The following is a 20,167-nucleotide window of genomic DNA, read 5'->3' as shown; positions in this document are numbered from 1 at the left end:
GAGGTTGTTCGGCACCCCCATACCCAGCCAATACGTGGGGCTGATATGGTATGCCTGGACTCCCTCGTGTCGCTTCCTCATACCACACGTCAGTCATCTTTGCCGCTAATGTCTACTACACAACCTTCTTCCTGTAGACGTTGTTGGGCCTCCAAGTGCAGAGGTTTGTAGGACAGTAGCAAATTTCCCTCAAGTGGATGACCTAAGGTTTATCAATCCGTAGGAGGCGTAGGATGAAGATGGTCTCTCTCAAGCAACCCTGCAACCAAATAACAAGAGTCTCTTGTGTCCCCAACACACCCAATACAATGGTAAATTGTATAGGTGCACTAGTTCGGCAAAGAGATGATGATACAAGTGGTATATGGATAATAGATAAAGGTATTTGTAATCTGAAATTATAAAAACAGTAAGGTAACAAGTGATAAAAGTGAGTGTAAACGGTATTGCAATGCTAGGAAATAAGGTCTAGGGTTCATACTTTCACTAGTGTAAGTCCTCTCAACAATACTAACATACTATCCCTCAACATGCAACAAAGAGTCACTCCAAAGTCACTAATAGCGGAGAACGAACGAAGAGATTATGGTAGGGTATGAAACCACCTCAAAGTTATCCTTTCCAATCAATCCGTTAGGCTATTCCTATAAGTGTGACAAACAGCCCTAGAGTTCGTACTAGAATAACACCTTAAGACACAAATCAACCAAAACCCTAATGTCACCTAGATACTCCAATGTCACCTCAACTATCCGTGGGTACGATTATACGATATGCGTCACACAATTTCAGATTCATCTATTCAACCAACACATAGGACCTCAAAGAGTGCCCCAAAGTTCTACCAGAGAATCACGACGAAAACGTGTGTCAATCCCTATGCATAGGTTCATGGGCGGAACCCGCAAGTTGGTCACCAAAACATACATCAAATGAATCACGTGATATCCCATTGTCACCACAGATATCCACGGCAAGACATACATCAAGTGTTCTCAAATCTTTAAAAACTCAATCCGATAAGATAACTTCAAAGGGGAAACTCAATTCATTACAAGAGAGTAGAGGGGGAAGAAAACATCATAGGATCTAACTATAATAGTAAAGTTCGTGATACATCAAGATCGTATCACCTCAAGAACACGAGAGAGAGAGAGATCAAACACATAGCTACTGGTACATACCCTCAGCCCCGAGGGAGAACTACTCCCTCCTCGTCATGGAGAGCACCGGGATGATGAAGATGGCCACCGGAGAAGGATTGCCCCCTCTAGCATGGTGCCGGAATGGGTCTAGATTGGCTTTTGGTGGCTACGGAGGCTTCTGGCGGCGGAACTCCCGATCTAATCTCCGTTCTGAAAGTTTTAGGATACGTGGGTATATATGGGTGAAAGGAGTACGTCGGTGGACCGAAGGGGTGGCCACGAGGCAGGGGGCGCGCCCCAGGGGGGTGGGCGCGCCCCTACCCTCGTGAGCTCCTCCTTCATCTTCTGACGTAGGGTCCAAGTCTATCTGGTAGGTTTCCTTTCAAAAATAACTACTCCAGTTGATTTCGTTCCGTTTCGACTCCGTTTGATATTCATTTTCTTCGAAACACTGAAATAGGCATAAAACAGCAAATCTGGGCTGGGCCTCCGGTTAATAGGTTAGTCCCAAAAATAATATAAAAGTGGAAAATAAAGCCCTATATTGCCCAAAACAGTAGATAATATAGCATGGAGAAATCAAAAATTATAGATACGTTGGAGACGTATCAGCCGCCTCCCTCGACTCCCTCATGTCCCACAAGCAAGGTCACAACCATGACGGTGTGCAGAAGTGCAGTGCGGCCTCCCTGTATCCCGTTGACCGTTTCTATCTCGATCTCCTTCTCAGTACCTCGGTCACCTGCCCCATGAGGACGAGCTCTTTATCTTTTCCAGCGCGTAAACATCCTACAGATTCACATCGAGTATGCCCCAATCACACACTTCTTCCAATTTTTCTGTTCTTTGGGTAATTCGGGATTACCCGAACCTGAATTGTCGGGTATGAAAAACTTCAGGCGAATTTCGGATTTCATCTCTGAAAACATGATTTTTTTTTATAACCTGAATTACCCGACCCGACATATCGGGTAAACCCAGACGCCCAACTTGAGAGCCAGTGAATGCGGATGCCGGAGCCGGAGGTCAAAGCCGCTCGCGCGACATCCATGCATGTCGACCCAGAGGAGCAGCTCCTCCATGATGTCCTTCATCGATCGCTAACGACGGAGACGGACGTGAGGCGCCTCCACCGCAAGAACATAAAGACTATCTGCCTCGGCATCGAAGCATATGAGTGCCGCAGAAGGAGACCGCCACGGCAAAGGAGGTAGCTCGCGAAGGAGACCGTCCGACGTCTCGCCGGCTACATCTCGTCATCGTCCGACAGCGGCACGACGACACACCTCCTGCTGTGGACACCTACATGGAGGAATAGTACCGCCGCTCCGGTGACCACAAGGGGACGGCCCCGACGAGAAAATGGTGACCTCCGCTGCCCCGCTCCGTTTTTGTAGTTTTTGAATCTATGTAGGTTAAATCTGCCGGTGATGAACTCTATCCGATGAACTCAGTGATGATGAACTATGTCTTTTGGGTTGGATTGTGCTATATATAGGTTTGGTTTATGTTGCATTGTTTATCTACGTTTGTGTGGATTTAAGAGACAGTTGTTTGAGATGCATGATTGTAAACGACGACAAATAGGTGCTGACCGGTCACTACCGATGGACCCACCTAGACGCATCCGCGGATGTATAGGGGTGAGATTTGTGCATCTCGATTGTAGATGCTCTAAGGTCAACTTCAACGCCCCGACCCAAATAGATGTAGATTTGGTGGGCTTCTTGTTTGTTTGGGTCGGTCCTAGGGGCGGCGTCGAGCCTCGTCCGCATTTTGCTGGCCAGTGCACCCAACTGACCAACCCATTTGGTCCGCCCGGCCGGTAGGTGGCCAAATTTACACAATTTTAGACTTGCATGCATATAAAAATCTAACCAAAAAAGAAACATTGCACATAGACATACTCATTCACAAGATCATCGAGAATTTCATATGCAAGCATCTGAATAGCTGCAGTGCGTTTCTGATAAGAGGAGAAGCCAACCTTCCCAAGGGCATCCTCCTTGCATCTAAAGTAATCATCATACTTCACCACTCCCTCCCGAATACGGTTAAACACATGTCTCGCCATCCGGAAGCGGTGCCGGAAAAGCTTTTGATTATAGGGTGGAGACGTGCACTGAAAGTAATCGACGAAGAGTAAGCAATGATCGCTCTCTCTGTTGTGATTCAACGCCGGAGCATGGCCCGGGATCGATCCCCTAAACCTCGACCGCTGCCTAGTAATGTGGTCATTGACGACCATAGTCGCGACCACAAAATCCTCGTCATCCGGCGATGAATCGTACGATGAACACATGAAGTTATTGAAAAATAACTCATCCCCACTATCCATGGTATCTTGTGGGCAAAACTCCGAACACCTTACGGGCATGGTGGAGTAGCGGCCGGTAAAGAGCCTCGCGCCCTCCCCGTACAGGCAGCAGACCTGTCGAAGTGGAGGCGAGGGCGGTGCCGGCAGACGTGGAGCGCGAGGCCGACAACTGTGGAGGCGAGGGGCGTTGCCAGACCGTGCCTTCTCATGCTATGTCGGCGCCAAGAAGAGGCCACCAACGCCGACAAGAGCGGGCCTCAGATGCGGCGTGGAGGTGGGGGCATGTGTGGATGCGGTCGGCGGCCTGGGTAGCAACGAAGCGATCGAAAGTGGGTGGCAGGGGCTAGGACGATGTGGCCGAAGGTGTCAGGTGTGGAGGACAATGGGGAGAATAGCTGATGCGCCACCGACAAACGGGCCAAAGGATGACAAGGAAGAGAGTCGCGTGTGTCCGCGCCAACGCAAACTCAACTTAAATTTAGACTGGAAATGAGTTTCGGACGGACGAAAGACGAACACATGTCCATTTGCGTCAGCGTATTGGACCATGTTCTCTGGAACCAAATGGACGCCGAAGGACCAGATGGGTCGGCGAAGCAGCCGCCACCAATGTATGACTTGGCTTAATTGGCCTCGTGCACCCCGACAGCACATGCAGCAGCCCCACCCCAAAGCGGGCGGGCGGGCGCGCGTGCATGGATGCATGGAAGTGGTTTGATTTCCAGCAATCACATACAGGCTACTGTACATGACAGGGTGGTTGGTGTCCATGCATGAGAATGGGATGGATGAGTGGATATCCTAACTAGCCTCGTGCTCATTGGTTGACGTCATGGATGATGGATGCACTGCATTTGGCCCCAAGAATCCAAGATGCCATCTCACCTCCTTGCTCCATCGAGCAGCCACCCCGAGCCTCCCAAAAAGAAAAAGGTCCCTCCCTCCCGTACGCGCCACACACGAGCATCTCCAACGCGGATCTTCCTTCCCTCCGCTTTTCACACTCACTCTCTCTGCTACAAGCCGCCGGCCTCCCTTCCTCCACTGTCTACTGCCTCCATTCCTAAATATAAATATTTTACAGATTTCATCGTAGGCTACATACGAATGTATATAAACATAATTTAAAGTATAGATTCACTCATTTTGCTTCGTAGATACTAGTCTATAGTGAAATATCTAAAAGATTTTATTTTTAAAAAGAGAGGGAGTACAATCTTTGTAGAGATTTTACTATGGATCAGATACGGATGTATATAGATATATTTTAGAGTGTGGATTCATTCATTTTACACCGTACATGGTTCATAGTGAAATCTCGTTCTTAAATTGGTCCATAGTAAAATCTCGTTGCTAAATATAAGTCTTTTAAATTTTTTTAATATAGATGACATATGAATGCATATAGACGCATTTTAGAGTGTAGATTTATTTATTTTACTCTGTATATGGTCCATAATGAAATCTCTGCCGAGACCACGGACGGAGTATATATCTACCCGCAGCGTGCCCGCGAACCACATCACAGCACACCACACCAACCGCGCGCCACTGATTCATCAACTCCGCTCCACTAGCTAGGTACCTTCCGACCGAGCAGCCAGAGAGATGGAGAGGATGGTGATGAGGCTGATGAGGAACAAGAACCAGTCCCTCCGCCAGCTGCAAGGGGCCGCCGCCGGCGGGCTAGCGTCGTCGTCCTCCGCCCCCTCGACTGCCGGCGCCGCCGCGTCTCCCTTCTCCACCCTGCAGCAGCAGGAGGACCATCCCGCTCCCGGGGTGCTCAACATCCGGGACACCGCCGCCCACGTGCGTTACCTACACCCCGCTTCCATCTTCTTCCTCTAGTCCATATAGCTCCATCTGATACTCCCTCCTCGGATGTGATATGTGATATGGCAGCTCATCGGGCGGACGCCGCTGGTGTACCTCAACAGGGTGACGGAGGGGTGCGGCGCCCGCGTCGCCGCCAAGCTCGAGTTCCTGCAGCCTTCCTTCAGCGTTAAGGACAGGTTAATTGCTCATTATTACCTTAATTAATCTCCTCTTCACGTGGCAGTCACGCACATCCGATTCGTCCTAATTTACAAGTGCGTAGTACGAGATTAGGTAGTACTCCCTCCGATCTTCTATTGATTATAAGATCTTATTACAATCGATCAATATATGTGTATATCGATTGTAATAACATCTTATATTATTATGGGAGTACGTAGTAGATACGAGTGTGGTGTCTGTGGGCCGTTATCAATCAGTTGTCGATCATATTCCAGTGGCTGCAGATCAATTCCTGCATGTTGACACTTCGCTTCTGAATTCTGATGTGATAATATCCTGCTTGATGCGTCGGTTGGTGGACAAGAACTATAGCAGCTTATCCACTTCTGCTCTAGACTAGACAGTAGACAGCCAAGTGGAGCCAATCGAATATCCGGTCTCATAACAATAATATTGATGGTCATAATCAAAACACCAGATCTTTGACCTGTGCGTAGGCAGGCTCCAACAAGTCACCATCTATATGAAACCAGAAGATCATCAAACTATTTATGATCATCCATCCCTACCTGAACTAATACCGCCCACAAGCGGCATATATACGATCCATGTCATACTCACAGACGGCGACTGGTTAATCTAGTATTATCATGCTAACAGACACACACTGGTTGGAGGACATCTCGAGCAAAGTATTGTTATTGTTCTGATCTAGATAGCGACCGGAATCGACTAAAATACCCTCCCCATCGATCCGGTCGCTTTCGTGGGGAAAATAATGAAGGGACAAGTCAGGCTCCAGATCCATATCTTCTTGTCTGCCTCATTGTGATACATCGACAGTGATATGCACTGGGATCCAAGGAAAGAATTAGAGACAGATGCAGTTAGTCTTTTCTGTTATACAAGTCAGGATGAGTGACTAGCCCACCTTAATTTTGGTCCTTTAAGTCTTGTACTGGAGTACTTTGCAGTCTAGAACAATGCATTCTCCATCCAGATCTACAAGCTAGTGTGAAGCTGGCAACCTGGCTCGCTTGATCCCGTTGGGACAATTTGTTTTGTCTGAATTATATGATCCTTAACTGTTAACAAACCTGAAGGCTTACGATTTACTCTGCTTATTTTATTCGCAAGAATATAGCATATACAGCCAAAACAAGCATGCAAAATGAAATAGGAACATTACCAACCTATTTCTTATCCGTCAGTATATCTGAAGGAAACAAGAATTCCACCTCCGCTTCCTGTGTGAATAAGTGATTAATACGTCTTATGTATGATCCAGGCCAGCAATCTCCATGATCGAAGATGCGGAGAAGAAGGGGCTGATAACCCCAGGCAAGGTCAGTCATCACTCATGCTTTCAGATAAATCGACAACTGTATTCCGCAAAAAGTACCTCTTGAACTCAGCTCAGGCCCATTCAACAACCATGAGGAAGTAGCAACAACTTGCTGTCAAAAAAAAGGGAAGTACTCCCTCTGTAAACTAATATAAGAGTGTTTACATCACTATTTTAGTGATCTAAACGCTCTTATATTAGTTTACGGAGGGAGTTGTAAATTTGGTAAATAAATAAGCATTAACTGTTATTTCACTTGGAAATAGCACTGAGATCGCAAACATGCTGAGACAATAGGAAGCATATACTGTCTTTTTTTTTGCGGGAAGGAAGCATATACTGTCACACCTGCATATGGATCTGAAACTAACCACAAGTCGCTTCTGAAACAGACGACGCTGATCGAGCCTACATCCGGGAACATGGGCATCGGCCTGGCGTTCATGGCTGCACTCAAAGGGTACGAGCTCGTGCTGACGATGCCATCATACACCAGCCTCGAGAGGAGGGTGGTCATGAAGGCCTTCGGTGCGCAGCTCGTACTCACTGACCCGGCGAAGGGGATGGGAGGCACCGTCAGGAAGGCAACCCAGCTCTATGAGAACCATCCCAGCGCCTTCATGCTCCAGCAGTTCGAGAATCCCGCCAACGTCCAGGTGCACTACGAGACCACCGGTCCGGAGATATGGGAGGACACGCTCGGGCAGGTCGACATCTTCGTCATGGGAATCGGCAGCGGCGGCACCGTCACCGGCGTCGGCAAGTACCTCAAGGAGAAGAACCCCAACGCAAAGATCTATGGGGTTGAACCTGCCGAGGCAAATGTACTGAATGGTGGCAAGCCAGGTAGGCTATTGGTTTCTGAAAATGATCAAACCTTCTTCTTTGTTTCATGCTAGTAGATATCTTTTTTAGCTAGCTCCTAATCATGTTGCTAACTGAACCTAACTGCAGGGCCTCACCTCATCACTGGAAATGGAGTTGGATTTAAGCCAGATATTTTGGACATGGATATCATGGAGAAGGTTCTGGAGGTAAGGTATCAAACTGGGCTTCTTCTTTTGGTAGAATAGATTCTGTAATTCTTACTGATTTCATGCATGTAATTGACAGGTGAAAGGCGAGGACGCCGTTAAGATGGCGAAGCAGTTGGCACTGCAGGAGGGCCTGCTGGTAAGTAAAAAAATTAACTGCTCCCTAAGAAAAAGAAAAGGAATGGTTATATTGACTCATGTGAAACTGGACTGGTTACATCAAAATTGTGCTGAAATTGCTACATTTTCTCAGGTGGGGATATCATCAGGAGCCAACACAGTGGCAGCGATCGAACTCGCAAAGAGGCCAGAAAACAAGGGGAAGCTCATCGTGGTACGACATACATACCCATATCTATGAATTTTATACAAAAATATGTTAAGATGGAGAAGTTTCAGAAGACTGACTGACCAATGCACCTGTCTGTTGTTCCAGACTGTTCATCCGAGCGCAGGAGAGCGATACTTATCGTCGGCGCTATTCGAGGGTCTGAGGAAGGAGGCTGAGGCAATGCAGCCAGTGCCAGTGGACTAACTTGGAGCTATACAGCGCATGTAGAATAAATTCACTGCAACCATGTTGCAAGTGCTAGTCATACCTCATTGCGATTCTTCAGTTTGTTCATCATGTGTACCTCTGTAAACAATGGTTGAAATGGTTGAAAAAAGGAATTATCTCTCTGGAGATCTATGATGTACATGTGTTTTCTTCGTCTCATTTACAACTTCTTTCTGCTGCAAATGATGATTTCGTGCTTCTTTGATAACAACAATGCATACTTGGTTCTACGTTGAGAACGGCCTTCACCATCATTGTCCGTATCGATGATTCTTCTGAGTGGTTCCTGCACTTTCAAACAGAAGTACAAAGCCACGATCACACACTCAACAAACATAACGCAAGCGCAACTTTTCAGTAAATTCAGTTGTATGCTTTTTCCAGAACCAGAACTCGGTGGATGTTCGCCATGAATTGTGAGCAGTATTGCAACAGGTGCGCGTTAATAGGAATCGCTGAAAGCATTCATACTCAGGCTAGCCAACACCTTTAGTTTGCTCGAGGTGTCATATACCAATTTGACAATTTCATTGACACAAAGGGGCAAGGTATCACTGATTACCTTCTTAGTTTGCTCTTGTGGATTGACCTTTCGATCCGTCCACCTCTTTCTGTGTAGGTGCCAGCCTGTATCTTGAACCAACCAATCGAGCTGATTTTACCTTTCCATGTTCTACATTTAGATTCAGATCTGCCTCTCTAGTAAGATAAATGTAAGGTGTGGCGAGGCTGGCATTAACAAGCAAGCATTATCACAATCCAAAACCTAACAAGGACATAAAGAGCAAAGCAGTAAAAGCATGTATATGCAGAGCAGAGTCATAATTGTAATACAACCGAAAGTCAGGAATATAATCTTCCTGAAGATAGAGAAATTGTGTTTCTACTCGTGGAGCAATACAATTTGTTCCATTTCAAGATTTGAATTGCCAGTGTTAACTAGTTCTGCCATGAAAATAAGCACATTCCACAAGATCATGCAGATAAGAATGTCAATTTACTCATCTTTTGAGAAGTTTACCAATGTTTAGCGCTTTCATTGGAGGTTTTCAGAGCTTGGAGTCTCAGTAAGCATACTAACAGAAACCTTTTTTGACACATCCATGGTGAAAATTATCACTTCAATGCTCCAGATTACAGGTATATATTTTGTGATGTAATGCCCCTTCTATGTTCAACAGCACCTAGATCCAGTCTGACATCGCGAGATTCAGGTTAAGTTGATAAATCTGGCACCATGAGATTCTGGTAAAGTATATAAATACTGTATAACATCTCTGTGTGCTTAGCTAAGAACTGAACTCTGTAAGAAACTAATGTTAGAATATTACGATTTTGTTGCTGGCATTTGTTCCATCTGAGGTCTTCTATTTATCCCTGGTGTTTGGTCCAACGGTGGCCTTCCATCTGTTACTGGTGTTTGATTTATCTGGGGTCTTCCATTTCCTACTGGTGTATGGGTGATCATGCGGCTTCCATTTGTTCCTGGTGTTTGTTTCATCAGAGGGCTTCTATTTGCTTCTACATCTTGGTTTCTCTGTGGTCTTTCATTGGGGTAGCAGCTGGTGCGAGAGTTCATAAGATTCAGCTGATCAGGATTTCTTTTCGTGCTGCCTTCAGCAAGTACTTTGAGATCATTTATCTTGTTATCTGCGACATGTTAGAATATATCAAACTTTGTTGTCTTTGCAAACAACGAAATAATAGCACGATTATAATAGATAATCAATCGGCTTGTAGATTCAAAATGCTCATTCCACGCATGATACATCATCACAGCAACGGTGATTCATCAGAAGCGGAACTTAACCACCGAAAACACACCGGATCCACAGAGGAATTCAGTGGCAACAGCTACCTAGCCTAGCAGGCTCCTACCAAAAGCGCAGTTCCTACAGCCGGTAAAGGTTACAGAAGAATAAACTCTCTATTGCTGTGCCTACACTCGGGCGAAGGCGGAGCAGCAAATGCCCTCCTCCTGCCGCTGATGTTACATTGTTACATGATGAATCTCCTGTGAGAACAAACAAAACTGCAGGACAAAGCAACCGGGGAAGGAAGATGGGGAGGCTAGAGATTCCGATGCGGCATGACCCTTCCTTCCGGTACCCTTTTGTCGACGCGGCCTATCTTGCGGGGCGGCCACACCACGTGTGTCACCCTCCCCTGCACCAGACCAATCGGCACCTGCATGCAGCAGACAACAAAAGGATAATAAAGATGTTCATCATTGCCAGGACTACAGCCGATATCAAGTACACAGGTGTGCTCTATTTTCCCACCAAAAATTGTGCAACCTAAGACATAAAAAACTCTCCTGACTTAACATCAGCCACAAATGTAACTTGCCCTAGCATGTGTGTTGCTGCGTTTTAAACCAAAAGTACTATAAGACAAACCAGTATTCTGGATTCAGGCTAATTTTAAACTGCAGATGGACTGTGCTTCAATTTCAATGGTGACAGTAACCAAATTGGACGCGGCACCATGGCAGTATCAGAAATAGCACCGAGACAAGTGCAAGCCCAGCTCTGCTAAGCTGGATTAGACAGTTATTCCATTGAGGTAATGCAATACGTGTTTGATTTACTACAATACAAGCTGGAACTAGAACAAAGCAGCGAATATAAACAGAGGAATACAAGATAGCAACACTCAGAGCAGAGGAGCGGCTTCATGTTGGCTCGATTCTATGCATAAGCCTGAACCGTAATGGGTGATATTTGGGTTTCATTGGAATAAGAAGTGCAGGGGGGTTGCTGGATCTGATAGAACATCCAATTATATCTTAACTGGGATCTCTAATACTGTAATACGTTTAGCTGAATGGTGTATAATCACTCCATAAAATGATTTATGTCCATGCAAACACATCTGTTTCTCATGTATCAGAAAATACAAGGACTTACATTACATGAGTTCTCAAACAAAATTAGATTGGCACTCCTCACCGCTTCCTCCCTGTCATGGCACTAACTTGATGTCTACCCAGAGCACGACTTGTAACAAAATGAGAAACCTCCATGGCTGGGATTGATGAGGTAAGCTGCTGGTCGGCCTCTGGACAAATTTAACTAGGCTGGCATCTGCCAAGTCTCGCGCAGACTCTTGGAAAAATAGAGAAGTCTCCAGAGATGACTTTGACTCTGCGACTGACGAGTGGGCGGCAGACTCACGGACACTTGTCTAAACATAAAAACATGTGACATGGACAAGCCAACTGTCCAAGCAGCATGCAAAAATGCAGCAATATTTGATGTTAACGGTAATTAATTGTTGCTAGTTATCTTTGTATGTATCTGCCGTTGGACTCTTTTCTCACTTTACACATGACTGGATGATATCCCAGTATTTTATAGTCATGGTAATAAAAATTAACTGTCGTCAATTATCTTTGCACGTGTCCTTCCTTGGACTCTTTCTACACGTTACATATGTGTGCTCTGTTCTAGCAAAGTTTGACCGTGGAAATTGTTTGGGGTTTTCCAGATGAACCTCGGTGGAGAAAGCAGGAGAGCAGCTCATTGGCAATGGGCTCTTTCTTGGCCAGTGATGATGAGAATTACAACTCCATACTTAAATCCTCTTGATATTCACTTTGATATGCAAGTCAATACTTTAGTACTAGTAATTTTCCAGAGGACATGTAACCAGTCTGTTTGTACATTTGCTCCTTTGGTTAGTTCTTCCTAATCCAATGCATTCTTCATAGTTCAGGCTTGGCCTGATGGTAACCCTATTTGAAACAAGTCTCTCAGTACAAATTCAGTGGCCTATGCCACACAAGTTTTCGAGAGACTCTTCGCAATACAGAAAAGTCTGCAGGGGTGACTAAATCGTTGAAGGCGACGAGTGGGTGGGTGACGTTCCAGGGAAATTCCAGGATTAAAATCTTTGCAAAACAGATCTTTCTAGCAAGACGCAAAATATGGGTAAATTCAAGGGAGCAGTAGAATGTCTTACTGGGCCATAGGCTCTCGAGTCCTGGCTGACGCTGCCATTGTCCCCTTCGAGCCAGCAGTGGCCCTCCGGTATCTTCCGGATCTCCTCCGTCTCCGGGACGCTGATCCAGTCGCCGGGCAGCCCAATCACCCTCTTGATCGCCTTCCTCTGGTGGTCTACCGGCGTCCTGCATGCACACCAGCACCAAGAATCAAGATCCGGTATATATCTGCACCACCACACCCATGACCCACTGGAAGCATCATTGAACGCCCTGGAAGCAGCCCGGCCGGGGCGTCGGCGGCGGAGGCGGCGAGCGAGCTTACACGAAGGTGACGACGTCGCCGCGGGAGAAGTCATAGCGCTCGAGGCAGAGCCGCTCCACCAACGCGTATTCACCTGGCGGAGATGCCAGCGACGGTAAGAAATCGAAGAAGAATCCGGCTGGTTGTGTCCGTGGCCCGTAGGCGGAGAGGGGAGACGTGGGGCTTACCTGTCCTGCCCTCGAAGGTAGGGTGCATGGAGGCGCCTCGGACGGCGGCGACCGTGAAGTAGCGGTCGGAGACGGTGAGGCCGATGAGGGAGCCGGCGATGCAGGGCTTCACGACCGACCTGAGCGCGGCCCACGCCCCCGCCGCCATGTCCGGAGCTCGATCCGGGTGGTGGTACCCTTGCTCAGACCGCTGCGACGCGGCTGCTCGCCGTCACAGTTGAGGCGGCGGCGGCGGCGGCGGCGCGGTCAGGGTCGTAGCGGCGAGGAGTACGGACTACTAGCATTCCGCTAAGAAAAAAAACCCCGAAATCCAACTCGGTGCCCAGGCTCATCTATTCCAGATACGAAAAAAAAAATCAAAATAAATACTAAAACAATTTAAACAAATCCATTTTTTAGATAATTTGACGTGTGAGGTCCGCTTCAATTTCAATTCATTTAGACATCTGAGCAGCTCTCAGCAAAAAAGATAAATCAGGTCAGAACAGTGCGTGAACAGTATTTTTTTTACAAACCCTAATTTTGTCTTTTTTGCCGAGAACTCCTCAGATGTCCAAATAAGTTAAAATTTGAAGCGGGCCTCATGCATCAAATTATCTACCATAAAAAAATAGTTTTTATGAATTTTTCTAATATTTGTTTTGATTTTTTTCGTCAACGAGAGTGCAGATGAGCTCGGGAGCAGAAACTCCGCATCCAAAAACCCCTCCGTTGTTTTTTTTTTGTCTTTTTTTCATTCCCGCTTTATTTATTTACCGCCTTTTCTTGCAACGGTTTCGTGTGGAAAAAATATTTTGAAGGTGCAGACTTTATTTTTTTACCTTTTTCTGATATATATATATACTCCCTCTATTGGGAGTTAACTAATGTGAATGGTCATCTCAGCTAATTCAAAAATGAATAGCTTTGCAATGAAGGAAGTATGTAATTTATAACTTACATATTTACTAGTAGACTGCCCGTGTGTTGCCACGGGCATTTAAAAATTTGTATTTGTTGCATGTAAAATTTTACACACATAGAAAGATAGGCAATAACAAATAAAAAAGTAATTGGAATCTAATTCGCTTGCAATGTACTTCGATATTTTTTTTATAATTCGACCCTATACACCTGATGCACAAAATAAAGAAGGTGGTACACAAACAATAAACTCTTTATTCTGCAATGCATTACAAATGATAATAACACTTGAATGACTATTTTTAGTTCTTAAAATCGATTGCATCATGAAAGCATGTGCATTGTTATTATCCATTAATTAAAATCAACACATGAAGGATTTTTTCCTTTAAACAAATGTTTCAAGATGTTCCAACCAGAAACTTCATTGCAATATGCAATTGGCTGGCAAACTATTACATAATATGGATTTAGGCGCTTGAAACCATACAATTTACCATTTAAAAAGTACTACAGAAAAACACATCTTCTAGAACATGCTACTCCTACCTCTCTTGTGACAGGTAGACATATCAATCTTTGATAACATTTATTGTTTAAAAATCCGTTGGCATTTATTTGTATTTTCGAAAGAAAAAAATGAATTTTATTTGAGTTATGTAAGTTCATATTTGGTGTATCGGCTCAAAAGGATTTTCACATAAAACTCAAAAGGAAATGGGTGTGTTGTAATAGGAGATATGCCTAAAAGGGAAGCGAGCAACTCATATTCAAACACCAACCAACTGAAGAGAAACCCTAATTAGACATACACTCAGACATTAACATCAAATATAAGGGTGAAAGGGTGAATGGCATGCAGCATCAATTGCAAATAAAAAGGCTAAAACTTGCCCAGAAAATATACTCCCTCCATTCCTAAATTTAAGTATTTTTAGAGATTTCAATACGAACTACATATGGATGTATATATATATATATACATATTTAAGAATATAGATTCACTCATTTTGCTTCGTATGTAGTCCATATTGAAATCTCCAAAAAGACTTATATTTAGGAACGGATGGAGTAGGTCACAACTCACAAGTTCACAACATATTTTTCCTTGTATTAGCACAAAAGTCAAATAATGCACGGTAGGACTGAGGAGAAGGTCTATAATATTAATCTTATCGGTTGTTCATTATTCTATTAGAGAGAGAGAGAGAGAGAGAGAGAGAGAGAGAGAGAGAGAGAATCGACACCCCAAAATTGTCTCCATATGTCTAGGCTATCCGAAAAACCATACCATATGTGAGAAGGAAATGGGTAAGGACGTCTATGGACAGCACGCCAGATCAGGCCAAAAAGACATAGTTTTATAAAATATTACAAAGCATCCCAAAGATATTGACGTTATGAATTTCTACGAACTTAAATGCTTAATACAATCAACAGAAAAGCTACCGGCATGCTTCTCCATTTTGAGTCAGTCCACCTATTGAGGACTTCTTGATTAAAACATGCAATCATTCTATATAGCCTGCGAAAACAGGGGGTAAATGTCAGTAAATAATGCACAAATAATAATTTTAGTTGAGTTGAAAGGCTTAAATTCAAAACCAACAAATATATGCATGCTTATTTCATACTGCTATTTTAATGAGCTCCAGTAACCTCATTATCAGCATCATAATACATCATCCAAAATCATCAATGTTACCCCACAATGCCACACCCAAATTTGTTCTTTTCACAGACGAAACGCTGCTGCTCCGTTTTGCATGAAAATTGTCAAGCATGCTTGCGACACTAACACAAACATCTATGAAACATTTCAGTTTTTTTTAAAATTCTACTGTTTTTGAGCCAAAACGCCTCCTCACATAGTAGACCGTGTTAGGTAGAATCATGAGCGAGTGAATCTCTGTTGTAAATTTTATTATAGACCATGCATACATATTATTTGCCCGTACAATTAGGGCGGATCATGTGATAGTTTTCACTATTGGAATTGCCGAGTAGAGTTTCTTGGGAACTCAGTAAAGCCAAATAAACTCAGCCATGCGTTTGCCGAGTTCCATCCTCGGTAGAGGGACTGTTGGCCAAATAAGCCGCGGCCATGGGTCGGACGCGTCGGGCGCATGTGTGGGTGCGCGCTGGGCTGTCGGGTCCGCGGTGTAGGTCTGCGTGTGTGTGTGTGCGCGTGTGGTGCCCGGGGTGCCCGTGTGGGTGGACACCATATGTGTGTGTGCGTAGGCCATGCTGTTGGCGACCTGGGCGGGGTGACCGTGCAGGTCTGTTGCGGGCTTAACGTGGCGAGTGCGAGCGGGAGTGCGTCGTGGGCGCGCGGAGCGGGCCAGACCAGGCGGGGTCGTGGCCGAGCGCTGGCCCGGGTATAAGATCGCCACGGTGATCGTTGTAACATGTGTGGGACGAGTTTGTTGCTTGGGAAAAATACCGTTCTTGCGGTTGCGTTCGTGCGCCCGAAACTCTCGTCATGTCCACCGTGTTCTTCTTCTTCCTCCCCCTTCTTCTCGGTTCATGCCAGGGCGGGAGAGTGAGGTGCACAGATAGAGAGAGTGGTGAGCTAGGGCAAGGCTAGGGTTCCAGCAATTGGCATCAGAGCCCGGTTTCGGAGGTGAACGCCAGCGACCATGGCACTCGTACCGCACAATGGCGGTGGTGGCTCGTTCTCGCTGCCGGTCCCACCGCTGACCACGACGAACTACACCTCCTGGGCGATCAAGGTGGAAGCTTTTCTTGGTGCCTAGGGGCTGTGGCCTGTGGGGGTGGTCGTTCCGGCGGAGGGCACGACGATCGACGCCAACAAGAGCAAGACAGCGCGGGCGATGCTTCTCGGGGTGCTGTCGGTGGAAGTGCTGCTGCCGGTGTCGACGAAGCCCACCACGAAGGAGGTATGGGACTCCCTCAAGGTGCGCTTCGTCGTCGCTGATCGGGTGCTGGCGGCCCGGCTCGCGTCGCTACGCGGCGAGTTCGAGCGGCTGCGGATGGCGGACGACGACGACTTGGACAGCCTACGTGGGAAGCTTGGCACCATGACGACGCGCTATGCAGGTCTGGGGGCGGTGCTCGACTACGCTGAGCTCATGAAGAAGATGTTGGACACGGTCCCGGACCGCCTCTACCCCGTCATCGCCGGAATTGAACAATTTTGCAATGTAGAAGAGATGGCGTACGAGGAGGCTTTGGGGCGGCTCAAAGCATTTGACGAACGGACCCGGCGTCGCGGGCAGGACGGGGGTAGGCACGACGGTGAGGAGCTCATGCTGACTGCAGTGTAGTGGGCAGCTCGGCAGCGTCGGCATGGCGGAGGCGACCTTGACCACGACGACGACGGCGCGGGCAGTACGACACATTGGGCGGCGGAGGCAAGCGGTGCGGACGCTGCTACAGCTGCAGCGAGCACGACCATTTCAAGCGCGAGTGCCCCAAGTTGCGAAAGGCGCCGGCGACGGAGCGCGCGCTCCTGGTGGAGATCGACGGCGATCTCGAGCCTGGAATCCTCTGAGTTGTAGCTTAGGGGGTGAGTGTTGGCCAAATAAGCCGCGGCCACGGGTTAGACACGTCGGGCGCGTGTGTGGGTGCGCGTTGGGCACGTCTGGTCTGCGACGTAGGTGTTTGTGTGTGTGCGCGTGCGTGCGTGTGGTTCACGGGGGTGGCCGTGTGGGTGGACATCGTACGTGTGTGTGCGTAGGCCATGCTGTTGGCGATCTGGGCGGGGTGATCGTGCAGGCCTATTGCGGGCTTAGCGTGGCGAGCGCGAGTGGGAGCGCGTCGTGGGCACGCGGAGCAGGCTGGACCAGGCGGAGTAGTGGGTAGACGTGCAGGTCGTGGCCCAGCATTGGCCCGGGTATACGATCGCCACGGTGATCGTTGTAACATGTGTGGGCGAGTTTGTTACTTGGGAAAAATACCGTTCGTGCGGTGGCATTCGTGCGCCAGAAACTCTCGCCGTGTCCATCGTGTTCTTCTTCTTCCTCCTCCTTCTTCTAGGTTATTGCCAGAGTGGGAGAGTGAGGTGCACAGAGAGAGAGGTGAGCTAGGGCAAGGCTAGGGTTCCAATAGGGACTAACTAAATTTCTACTTCTTAACTGGCAACATTTTAAGGACATATAGTTAGCTTCAGATTCAGATTATAAACAAAATAATGTTGAAAGAAACATCAAATCACCATAATTTTGGAAGGCAGCCTTTTACACGGAAATATCACATATATTTGTTGAAATGAATGATCATTAAACTCCATAAGATTTCTGTCCTAAGAATATCTAAGACATGAATCTAAAGAGCAACAGTAACTGAAGAACAACAAGCACCTGAACATCCTCAATGGTGAGACTTCAGTTGAGGTTGGGATGTGCAGCCGGGAACTTCCAGAAGTCAAACATCCAAAACTGATCCGTAGAAGGACATGCATAAGAAAATAAGAGTAATCTAAAAATATAAGGCAAACATATATCCCCAAGCCATCTGCACATGATCCTGCCCGCAGTTCTTCCACTGTCCTTAATCTAATTCCCAACTCCAATAATCAGAGGAATATGAATAATACCATGGACAAAGATTGATTTAATGAAAATGAAGCACGAGCGCAAACATTGATCTATTATCAAAAAATAATATGTACTCCCTCTGTAAAGAAATATAAGAGTGTTTAGACCACTGTGATCTAAACGCTCTTATATTTCCTTACAGAGAGAATTACGAATGGGTTAGGTTCACCCATAGGATAGTCAACCATCAACTACCAACTATGTCACCAAAGTTGTGTGTGCATCAACCATCAACTATGAAAATGCATGATGATCCTAAATTCCACGCCTCATGAGCTCTGACCTGCTTGTGTAGTTGGTTCATACATGCGTCTATATGATTTTTCCATGCATTATCACATAACTTATGTCACTTTGACACTCCCAAAAAAGAAGAAATATTCAAAAAAGGAAGAGGTGGGCACCTGTTCGTGTGCGTCGTGCCATTAGAGGCAACAATTCTTCTTCTCTTCCTCCATTAGTGGCAATATATATAGTAGGTGGCTCAGATCCGATTGACGTGCTTCTGTTTGTCCCCTCCTTTTCGAAAAGCACACTCGCTTTGGTCAGTCAAACAAAACATATATATCTTAGCAGAAAAAACAAAAGATAGATCACATCAAATAAATAGGCAACCATATTTAAGTGGCCAAAATATGCAAGTTTTGAAAGAATTGGCAGTAAAAAAGCCTCTCCCACTGCTCTATTCTATGACAGCAAGGAAAGAGCAAGCAAGTGAATATGCATACACACATGCATGATGCATCCATTTCCTTGCCCTACATACGCATTGCCACTGTTGCTCGCCCATGCAGTGGAGCATGGAGGCGTAGAACAACGGCAAGGAAATCAATCCAACCGCTCTGCTCACCACACAAGATCACATAAACCTCGTTGATTGGAACTCGGTGTGTGACAGATGCGACGAGATGCTCCTGCTTAGTTCCAATCATCTAGTCCATATATCTCTAGATGTGTGACAAAAGGGCGCAGGAGGCATGGAAGGAGGCTGACGATGGCAACATCAATGACGTGGAGAAAGAGTTAGGTAGGGTTTCGTCGCGGCGGGCGGGGTAGAATAGCGAGGCAGCGGTGGATGTTGGTACTGGGAGCAGTCCAGCTGGCGTTGTGGTGGCGACAACGTCGCAAGAGAGAGGAGAGGAGGGAGACGTGAGCAAGCGAGGAGGTTGAAGGTGTGTGCGCGTATATTCTAGGCGTTGGACCAAAAAAACTGGACAACCAAAAAGAACGATGGAGATGAAACGTGCGGGAGAGAAAGGCTGAGGAAGGTTTGACCTGCCGCCGCCGGAGCCGACAGGCAGCATGTAGTTCTCCGCCATAAGGCCTTGATCTGCAGCCCCAAGGCTTCAAATCGCAGCCTCATTGAAGCCCGAAGATCGGCGACATGGAGCACGCCATGGCGGATGCCTTGAGAGAAGATAGGAAGAAGTGAGGGGCGAGGATATTGATGCTACCATGGTAGGGGATAAGGCGAGTGGCGAGTGGCGAGTGGCGGTGGGTTGAGGAGTAAATTTGGTAAGTGCGATTGATTGTTTTGGTAAGTGTGGGAAGGCCACAATGTACCATTATGGAGGAGTTGAATGATGAATCATCATTCACCAATTTCCTTTTAATAATAGAAGATTTGGTTGTTAGGAAAGGTAAGGATCGATGCATTAGGAAAGTTAAGATTTTAGCATTAATTGTCATGAAACTGGATTTCATTGTTTGGTAAGTGCTATCGGTTCCTACCCATTTAAAAAGTTGCTAGTTAGGAAAGTTTTTATTAGACGATGAAAAAACCAATATGAAGGGGCGGCGGTGGGAGGTGAGACGAAAAAAACCAGACGAAAAAAACCCAGCGAAAATAAACCGTGGAGACTATTCGCCAAC

At 46.3% G+C, this 20,167-nt stretch overlaps 2 protein-coding genes across 3 annotated transcripts; one reads left to right on the top strand and one right to left on the bottom strand.

The window, feature by feature from the left end:
• Positions 1 to 4,975: 4,975 nt before the first annotated feature.
• Positions 4,976 to 8,537, top strand: LOC119302459 (bifunctional L-3-cyanoalanine synthase/cysteine synthase, mitochondrial-like). 2 transcript variants are annotated; one of them, XM_037579494.1, is made up of 9 exons: positions 4,976 to 5,271; positions 5,365 to 5,474; positions 6,749 to 6,806; positions 7,198 to 7,254; positions 7,345 to 7,651; positions 7,760 to 7,839; positions 7,919 to 7,978; positions 8,093 to 8,173; positions 8,276 to 8,537. In XM_037579494.1, the coding sequence occupies exons 1-9, from the start codon at positions 5,071 to 5,073 to the stop codon at positions 8,372 to 8,374; spliced, it is 1,053 nt and encodes a 350-aa protein (XP_037435391.1). In that variant the 5' UTR covers positions 4,976 to 5,070; the 3' UTR covers positions 8,375 to 8,537. The 2 variants fall into 2 exon arrangements, with proteins under 2 accessions (XP_037435391.1, XP_037435390.1); XM_037579493.1 differs by having other exon boundaries at positions 7,198 to 7,651.
• A 1,562-nt stretch (positions 8,538 to 10,099) lies between these two features.
• LOC119302458 (mitochondrial inner membrane protease subunit 2-like) lies at positions 10,100 to 13,135 on the bottom strand. Its single transcript, XM_037579492.1, has 4 exons — positions 12,834 to 13,135; positions 12,667 to 12,739; positions 12,362 to 12,527; positions 10,100 to 10,585 (listed from the first exon to the last, which is right to left on the bottom strand). Exons 1-4 carry the CDS (start codon positions 12,979 to 12,981, stop codon positions 10,469 to 10,471), a joined length of 504 nt encoding a protein of 167 aa, XP_037435389.1. The 5' UTR covers positions 12,982 to 13,135; the 3' UTR covers positions 10,100 to 10,468.
• Between the last annotated feature and the right edge of the window lie 7,032 nt (positions 13,136 to 20,167).

Source organism: Triticum dicoccoides, chromosome 5A (genome assembly GCF_002162155.2).
Source record: "Triticum dicoccoides isolate Atlit2015 ecotype Zavitan chromosome 5A, WEW_v2.0, whole genome shotgun sequence".
NCBI lineage: Eukaryota > Viridiplantae > Streptophyta > Magnoliopsida > Poales > Poaceae > Triticum > Triticum dicoccoides.
Note: the sequence above shows the minus strand (reverse complement) of the source record. Positions and strands in the feature narration are given on the sequence as shown.